We start from the raw sequence: 8,908 nt of genomic DNA, 5'->3' as shown, positions 1-8,908 counted from the left end.
CCGAGATGGGCGGATCACAAGGTCAGGAGATTGAGACCATCCTGGCTAACACGGTGAAACCCCGTCTCTACTAAAAAAATACAAAAAACTAGCCGGGCGAGGTGGCGGGCGCCTATAGTCCCAGCTACTCGGGAGGCTGAGGCAGGAGAATGGCGTGAACCCGAAAGGCGGAGCTTGCAGTGAGCTGAGATCCTGCCACTGCACTCCAGTTTGGGCGACAGAGCGAGACTCCGTCTCAAAAAAAAAAAAAAAAGAATAGCTCATTTGCAGGCCGAGTGCAGTGGTTCACGCATGTTATCCCAGCACTTTGGGAGGCCGAGGCAATTGGATCATTTGAGCTCACGAGTTCAAGACCAGCCTGTGCAGGATGGTGAAACCCTGTCTCTACAATAAATACTGGGCATAGTGGCACGTGCCTGTAATCCCCACTACTCCGGAGGCTGAGGTGGGAGGATGGCTTGAGTCTGGGAGGTGGAGGTTGCAGTGAATCGAGATGGCACCACTGCATCCCAGCATGGATGATAGAACCAGACCTCGTCTCAAAAACAAACAAACAACAGCTAATTTATGGCCAGGCGTGGTGGCTCACACCTGTAATCCCAGCTCTTTGGAAAGCTGAGGCAGGAGGATCACTTGAGACCTGGAGTTTGACACCAGCTTGGGCAACATAGTGAGACCCTGTCTCTACAAGTAATCTTTTTTTGATGGGACAGGGTTCTCACTCTGTCACCCAGGCTGGGGTACAGTGGCACAATCACAGCTCACTACAGCTTCAACCTCCCAGGGTCAAGTGATCCTCCCACGTCAGCCTCCCGAGTAGCTGGGACTATAGGCGCAGGCCTTTGCGCCTGGCTGATTTTTTATATTTTTGTAGAGACAGGGTCTCGCTATGTTGCCCAGGCTGATGTTGAACTTCTGGGCTCAAGAGATCTGCCCACCTCGACTTCCCAAAGTGTTGGGATTACAGGCATGAGCCACTGCACCTGGCCCTCTACAAATAATTTTAAAAATTATTTTAATATTTTAAAAGTTTAAGGTTATATTTGTTTTGTTTGTTTGTTTGTTTGTTTGTTTTTTGAGACGGAGCCTTGCTCTGTCGCCCAGGCTGGAGTGCAGTGGCTGGATCTCAGCTCACTGCAAGCTCCGCCTCCCGGGTTTACGCCATTCTCCTGCCTCAGCCTCCGGAGTAGCTGGGACTACAGGCGCCCGCCACCTCGCCCGGCTAGTTTTTTGTATTTTTAGTAAAGATGGGGTTTCACAGTGTTAGCCAGGATGGTCTCGATCTCCTGACCTCGTGATCCGCCCGTCTCGGCCTCCCAAAGTGCTGGGATTACAGGCTTGAGCCACCACGCCCAGCCTTGTTTTGTTTTTTTCTATGAGTTTATTTCCCCTTTTCATTTTGTTTCAGCTTGTCTGGAAATGGTACGTGCCGTTTCTTCACCCATAGGGCTTCACAACATCAGCACTGCTGACATTTGGTGCTGATCAGCCTCTGGGGTGAGGCCATCCTGGGCACCTCACAGTATTAAGCAGCATCTCTGGCCTCCACTCTTCAGACGCCAAGAGCAACACCTCCACCCCTTGTGGTGACAACTACAAAATGTCTCCAGACATCACCATGTGTTCCCTTGGAGCAGAACCACCGCCTCCTATGAGAGGCACGGATGTGGCGGTTACAATGGATGCATCAACAAAAATTAAAATGTTTGGCCAGGTGCGGTGGCTCAGGCCTGTAATCCCAGTACTTTGGGAGACTGAGGCAGGTGAATCACTTGAAGCCAGGAGTTCGAGACTAGCCTGGCCAACATGGTGAAACCCATCTCTATTAAAAATACACAAAAAAGGCCCGGCACGGTGGCTTACGCATGTAATTCCAGCACTTTGGGAGGCTGAGGCGGGTGGATCATGAGGTCAGGAGATTGAGACCATCCTGGCTAACACGGTGAAACCCCATCTCTACTAAAAAATACAAAAAATTACCCAGGTGTGGTGGTGGGCATGTGTAGTCCCAGCTACTTGGGAGGCTGAGGCAGGAGAATGGCGTAAACCCGGGAGGTGGAGCTTGCAGTGAGCTGAGATGGCGCCACTGTACTCCAGCCTGAGCGAAGAGTGAGACTCCGTCTCAAAAACAAAAACAAAAAACAAAAAAAACACACAAAAGGCCAGGCGCGGTGGCTCATGCCTATAATCCCAGCACTTCGGGAGGCGAAGACGGGTGGATCACGAGGTCAGGAGATCGAGAACATCCTGGCTAACACAGTGAAACCTTGTCTCTACTAAAAATACAAAAATTAGCTGGGCATGGTGGCGGGCATCTGTAGTCCCAGCTACTCAGGAGGCTGAGGCAGGAGAATGGCGTGAACCCGGGAGGCGGAGCTTGCAGTGAGCCGAGATTGTGCCACTGTACTCCAGCCTGGGTGACACAGCGAGACTCCATCTCAAAAAATAAAAATAAAAATGAAAAAATACACGCACAAAATTATTAAAATATTTATCTTCCCTCTGAACCACACACAAAGACCTCAACCACCCCCTTCCATCCTTCCTATTATTATTATTATTTTTTTGAGACAGAGTCTTGCTCTGTTGCCCAGGCTGGAGTGCAATGGCACAATCTCGGCTCACTGCAACCTCTGCCTCCCAGGTTCAAGCAATTCTCCTGCTTCAGCCTCCTGAGTAGCTGGGATTACAGGCACCTGCCACCGCACCTGGCTAATTTTTGTATTTTTAACAGAGATGGGGTTTCACCATGTTGGCCAGGCTGGTCTCAAACTCTTGACCTCATGATCCACCACCTTGGCCTCCCAAAGTGCTGGGATTACAGGTGTGAGAAACCATGCCCGGCCGTATCTTTCCTATTTTTTTTCTCATTATGGTTCCATCTGATTTTTCTCCTTACATTGCTTTTTGTTTTTATTTTTATTTTCATTTTTTGTTTTGGTTTTATATTTTTGAGACAAGGTCTTGCCCTGTCTCCCAGGCTGGCATGCAGTGGTGCAATCACGGCTCACTGCAGCCTCAACCTATGGGGCTCAATAAATCCTCCTACCCCGACCTCCTGAGTAGCCAGGAGTACAGGTGTGCACCACCACACCAAGCTAATTTTTGGATTTTTTGTAGAGACAGGGTTTCACCATGTTGCCCAGGCTAGTCTCAAACTCCTGAGATCAAGTGATCCTCCTGCCTTAGCTGTCCAAAGTGCTGGGATTACAGGCATGTGCCACTGTGTCTGGCCATATTTTCTTTTTTCAAGACCGAGTCTCACTCTGTCACCCAGGCTGGAGTGCAGGGGCACGATCTCCACTCACTGCAAGCTCCGCCTCCCGGGTTTACGCCTTTCTCCTGCCTCAGCCTCCCGAGTAACTGGGACCACAGGCGCCTGCCACCACACCTGGCTAATTTTTTGTATTATTTAGTAGAAACGGGGTTTCACCATGTTAGCCAGGATGGTCTCGATCTTCTGACCTCATGATCCGCCCGCCTCAGCCTCCCAAAGTGCTGGGATTACAGGCGTGAGCCACCACACCTAGCCTGGCCATATTTTCATTTTTTTTTTAAAGACAAGGTCAAGCTCTGTCACCCACGCTGGAATACAGAGGTGAGATGATAGCTCACTGCAGCCTCAAACTCTTGGGCCCAGTGGATCCTCCAGCCTCAGCCTTCCAAGTAGCTGGGACCACAGGTGCGTGCCACCATGCCCAGCTCATTTGTTTTTTGGAGAGACAGGGTCTCCCTATGTCGCCCAGGCTGGTCTTGAACTCCTGGCCTCAAGCCATCCTCTCACCTCGGCCTCCCAATGTGCTGGGATTACAGGGATAAGCCACCACACCCAGCCTGAATCCTTATTTTTAATATGTTTTTCATTTTTATCCACATAACGGAAGTACAAATTTCACAAGTCAAACATCACTCAAAGGGCATCTCCTGATGCCTGTTCTGGGAGCCACTGTGTGTCAGCTCTTTCTGTGGCTTTTCTTGAGACAGGGTCTCACTCTGTCATCGAGGCTGGAGTGCAGTGGTGTGATCACGGCTCACTGCAGCCTCAAACTCCCGGGCTCAAGAGATCCTTCTGCCTCAGCCTCCCACGTAGCTGGGAATACAGGTGTACACCACCATGTCTAGCTAATTTTTTTGGTAATTTTTAATAGAGAGGAGGTCGTGGCATATTGCCCAGGCTGGTCTCAAACGTCCTGGGCTCAAGCGATCCTCCTGCCTCAGCCTCTCAAAGTGCTGGAATTACAGGTGTGAACCAGCATACCCAGCCTGATGAAATTTTTAAAAAAGAAAAATCTTAAACCCTTCTAAGTCAGGGAACTGTCTTTATACATCTTACTTATACAAAAAAGTTACATATGCACCTTACATTGTTTTTGTTTTTGTTTTGAGACGGAGTCTCACTTTGTCGCCCAGACTGGAGTGCAGTGGCATGATCTTGGCTCACTGCAACCTCCGCCTCCCAGGTTCAAGCGATTCTCCTGTCTCAGCCTCTCAAGTAGCTGGGATTACAAAGTGCACGCCACCATGCCTGGCTAATTTTTTTTGTATTTCTAGTAGAGACAGAGTTTCACCATGTTGGCCAGGCTGGTCTTGAACTCCTGACCTCAGGTGATTGGCCCACCTCAGCCTCCCAAAGTGCTGGGTTAGAGGCGTGAGCCACGGCTCCCAGCCTGCACCTTACATTGTAACACACATGTGCACACACCCTGGAGTCACAGCTACAGGACAACTTCAGAGTCCACGACGGCCCCACGTCCCTTCCCTGGGTCACAAAGACCTCAATATGCCCCTGCTTGTGTGTGACCTCTATACAAAGTCACCTGCATACCTGTGGCAGATGCTTGCATCACCGTGGGCTCCCCGCCCTCCCATTTATTCAGACAGGTTTTCCCCTGAGGTTTCCCTGCCCATCTAACCTTCTCCTGGCACTCTCTCACAAGGCATTTCTCTCACCTGCCCGCCCCTCCCAGGCCACCTGCCCTCTCAGCTGGGACTCCACCCTCCCCTGATTTCTGGTCTCTTCCATCCTGCTTTTGGACTTTTCCTGGGACACTGTATTTCTTCTCTTTTTCCTCCTTTTTCTTTTTTTTTTTGAGACAGAGTTTTACTCTGTCACGCAGGCTGGATGTTACGCGATCTCGGCTCACTGCAGCCTCCACCTCTCAGGTTCAAGCGACTCTTCAGGATCATCCTTCTCAGCAGCTGGAACTATAGGCATGTGCCACCATGCCTACTTTTTGTATTTTTAGTAGGGATGGGGTTTCACCATGCGTTGACCAGGCTGTTCTTGAACTGCTGGCCTCAAGTGATCTGCCCGCCTTGGCCTCCCAAAGTGCTGGGATTTGGGATTGCAGGCGTGAGCTGCCGTGCCTGGCCTCCTCCTCGCTTTCCCTTCTCCTCCCAGACCTTTGCTCCCCTCTCAGTCCTGATCCTTTCTCCCTCCTGCACAGCCCCCACCCTGCACCCGGGCAGGTGCCGCCACCCTGCATACGCCCAAGTTCCAAACCACTCAGACCCTGTTTGTAAAAATCGGCATGCTCCTTTATTTGTTCAGAAGAGCAGCCAGTATCACCCCCACCACTCAAACCTGGCACACACGCTTCGGAGACAATGGCCTCGGGACCCTCATGCTGCTGGGCCCAGGAGAGACAGTTCTGAGGCAGAAACTTGGCGTCCAAGGAGGGCCGCGGCTCAGGCACTGCGGTGAAGGGAACAGCAGGGAGTCCGGCCCCACCTTGCAGCTGGGGACACGAGGGCACACACAGAGGGGGCAGGCTAGTGTCCTGCTGACCCAGGACAAGACCTCAGCGCCACAGGAGGGTCTGCAGGTAGCTAGGAGCCTGCCAAGTGCTGGTGGAAGTAGAGGCCAAAGAGGCTGGAGAGCAGCTGGCAGGCAGCCGTCCACCAGATGAGGTAGGCCAGAATGCCGCGGAGGAAGAGGGGCGTCAGCAGGCCACCCAGGGCCCCGGCGATCCGCGCTGCAGTCTGCTGGACCTCGTCCTCCCCAAAGCCGATGGAGGCAGCACTGGCTGAGGATGGGTTGGGGGATAGTAGAGGGGCTGGGCCCAGGCCCCAGGAATAGCCTCCTAGGAGAAGAGGATGAAGCGAGGTATGCGTGGAGAAATGGGGGAGGGGCGAGGGGCAGGGCTGGCATGAGGGGCCGGGCCCATTCCTCCAGACACTCCCACCCCTGTCTCAGACTCCACCTCCTGCCGGGTCTCCACCCCCTCAGGCGCTGCCACCTGTCCAAGGCAAGCCTTATCCCTGGCCCCACCTCTTGCTCAGATCCTGCCTCACTACATGCCCTTCCCCCCACCCAGGCTCCTGCCAAGACCCAACCCCTCCCCAGGCTCCACCTCCTAAGGCACACCCCATCCTAAACTCCACCTCCTGCTCATAACCTGCCCCACCACAGTCCCCGCCCCCTTCCCAGGCCCCACCTCCTGCCAAGACCCAACCCTCCTCACGCTCCACCTCCTAAGGCAAAGCCCATCCCAAACTCCACCTCCTGCTCAGAACCTGCCTCACCACAGTCCCCACCCCCTGCCCAGGCCCCGCCTCCTCCCTCCCGCCTCCCCAAGACTCCAACTCCACTCTTTTATCTTCCAGCCCCGCCCCTCCTCCACCTCCACACGGCAGCGTCTCACCCAGCGTCTTGAGCAAGAGTGTGCAGTTGAGGGTGAGGATGAGCGGCGTCAGGTACTGCAAGCTCACCACGGTCACGTAGCAGTAGACCCGGACCACCTGTGGGCAGGTAACGGGTGGCTGCAGCAGGAAGCCTTCTGGGTTTGGGAGGACTCCACGCCCAAAAGACTAGGAACCCTGCCCTCAGCCCCAAGTTCCCTCTGGCCTAGGTCATCGGGGCGTCCATACCCGCCGCTGGATTTCACGGGCTTCGATGCGGCCAGCCTCCCTTCGCAGCTGCTCCACGCGGGCCTTGGCCAGGCACAGGTAGGCCTGCAGGTGGGGCCGGGTCACCGCAAGCCGCAGCAGGCACAGCACTACCAGCAGCCAAAGGCGCCCGGAGTCGAAGGCAGAGTCGGACAGCCTGTGCGGAGCGGGGCGGGGTAAAGGGCTAGGAAGGCCGCCCCTCACCCCCCAGGATCTTCCCCAGGCTCCTCCCTGAGTCTCAGAGGTTGGAGCACCCAGGGGAGCCCCACCCAATACGCACAGGGAGAAGGGCCTTTCCCCAAACGGCGGCTGGTGCAGGAAGTCCCGTGCAATGGGCTTTGTCCAGAGCCACAGGATGAACAGGGGAGACAGGAAGCTGGTGTGCAGGAGGAACCTAGGGGGTGACAGCAGGAGAGAGTGAGGCCTGGGCACCCCCTCTTCCCCAGCCTCTCCCTTAGGGCCCCTAATCCCCCCACCCACCAAGCGACCCACGTAACTGCAGCATGGGCCGGTCCTCCGACATGGTCAGCGCGTCCCGGTGGGTCTGGGCCAGCCGTAGGCCTGGGAAGGTGAGGAAGGCACCCAGCACAGAGCCCACCACCGCCAGCCCCACGCGGATAGCCAGCTTGGCCACAGGGAGCCTAGGAGAACACCAGGTCACAAGCCTGCCTGGGGGACCCTGGGAGGGTCCCATCCTGCCCTTACTCCCCTCCCCCATTCCCAGGACTCACACCCAGTCCCAGTCCTGCTTCTTCAGAAGTGGCTCCAAGTTCTGGATCATGCTGGCCAGGCCTGCGGACGATAAGAGGACTGAATAGAGTGAATTCCTAGGGTCTCTGAGGCCACTCTGTTCCCTAATCCCCCGTCCCTCAGGCATCCATTTGCTCCCCAAGTAGGAATGCACCAGGCCCCGTGCCAGGCACAAGGACAACTTTGTGCTCTAGTTACACAGCACTCTTCACAAGAAACAAGGTCAGTGTGTTGGCTCACGCCTGTAATCCCAACACTTTGAGAGGCCGAGGCAGGCGGATCACCTGAGATCAGGAGTTTGAGACAAGCCTGGCCAACATAGTGAAACCCTGTCTCTACTTAAAATACAAAAATTAGCTGGGCGTGGTGGCAGGTGCCTGTAATCCCAGCTACTTGAGGCAGGAGAATAGCTTGAACCTGGGGGGCGGAGGTTGCAGTGAGCCTAGACCGCACCATTGCACTCTAGCCTGGGGGATAAGAGTGAAACTCAGTCTCAAAGAAAAAGAAACAATGTACCAGGCAGATACTCCTGATTGGGCTGGGAACATTCAGGGATATCTGTTGAGCCTGAACTCCCTAGGTTATAGAAGGAATCTGGAGGGGGATGAAGGACTCCTGCAGGAGAAAACCAAAGTTCTCCTGGAGGAAGGAATCCTCAATTCAGGACCCAAGATTTTCCAAAAATTAAGAGCAGGGCTGGGTGCAGTGGCTCGCACCTGTAACCCTCAGCACTTTGGGAGGCCAAGGCGTGTGGATCATTTGAGCTCACAAGTTCAAGACCAGCCTGGGCAACATGGCAAAACCCCCATCTCTACAAAAAATACAAAACCAGGAGTGGTGGTGCACGCCTGTAGTCCTAACTACTCTGAAGGCTGAGGTGGGAGGATGGGTTGGGCCCAGGATGTAGAGGTTGCAGTGAGCTGAGATCATGCCATTGCACTCCGGCACAGAGTGAGACCTTGTCAAAAAAAAAAAAAAAAAAAGGAGAAAATTCATATGAGCTCACAGACAAAATCAACAAATGCATAAGGAAAAAAATCACCATAAAGGAGAGTTAACAGAAAAACAACAGTCAAGTTTAGGCCTCAAAGACTTCAGAAATTGGTGCTGTCAATTATATGTCAAATGACTAAGGAAATGAAAGCTGTAATCACAGAACAGGTGACATGAGACTACCTTCAGATGACTGGGTAGAATTGCAAAGGAACCAAATTAAACTCTTCTAAAGGGAAAATGTTAGTATTGAAATAATAGATTGTTAAACAGCACA

At 53.6% G+C, this 8,908-nt stretch overlaps 1 protein-coding gene across 1 annotated transcript; it reads right to left on the bottom strand.

The window, feature by feature from the left end:
• Positions 1–5,516: 5,516 nt before the first annotated feature.
• LOC113219541 (transmembrane protein 161A-like) lies at positions 5,517–7,946 on the bottom strand. The gene is made up of 6 exons (XM_026450970.1): positions 7,620–7,946; positions 7,386–7,529; positions 7,169–7,282; positions 6,871–7,045; positions 6,645–6,741; positions 5,517–6,083 (listed from the first exon to the last, which is right to left on the bottom strand). The coding sequence occupies exons 1-6, from the start codon at positions 7,763–7,765 to the stop codon at positions 5,830–5,832; spliced, it is 930 nt and encodes a 309-aa protein (XP_026306755.1). The 5' UTR covers positions 7,766–7,946; the 3' UTR covers positions 5,517–5,829.
• Positions 7,947–8,908: the final 962 nt, after the last annotated feature.

Source organism: Piliocolobus tephrosceles, unplaced genomic scaffold (assembly GCF_002776525.5).
Source record: "Piliocolobus tephrosceles isolate RC106 unplaced genomic scaffold, ASM277652v3 unscaffolded_26639, whole genome shotgun sequence".
NCBI classification, from domain to species: Eukaryota; Metazoa; Chordata; class Mammalia; order Primates; family Cercopithecidae; genus Piliocolobus; species Piliocolobus tephrosceles.
The sequence above is the reverse complement of the archived record's forward strand: the minus strand, read 5'-3'. Positions and strand labels throughout refer to the sequence as shown.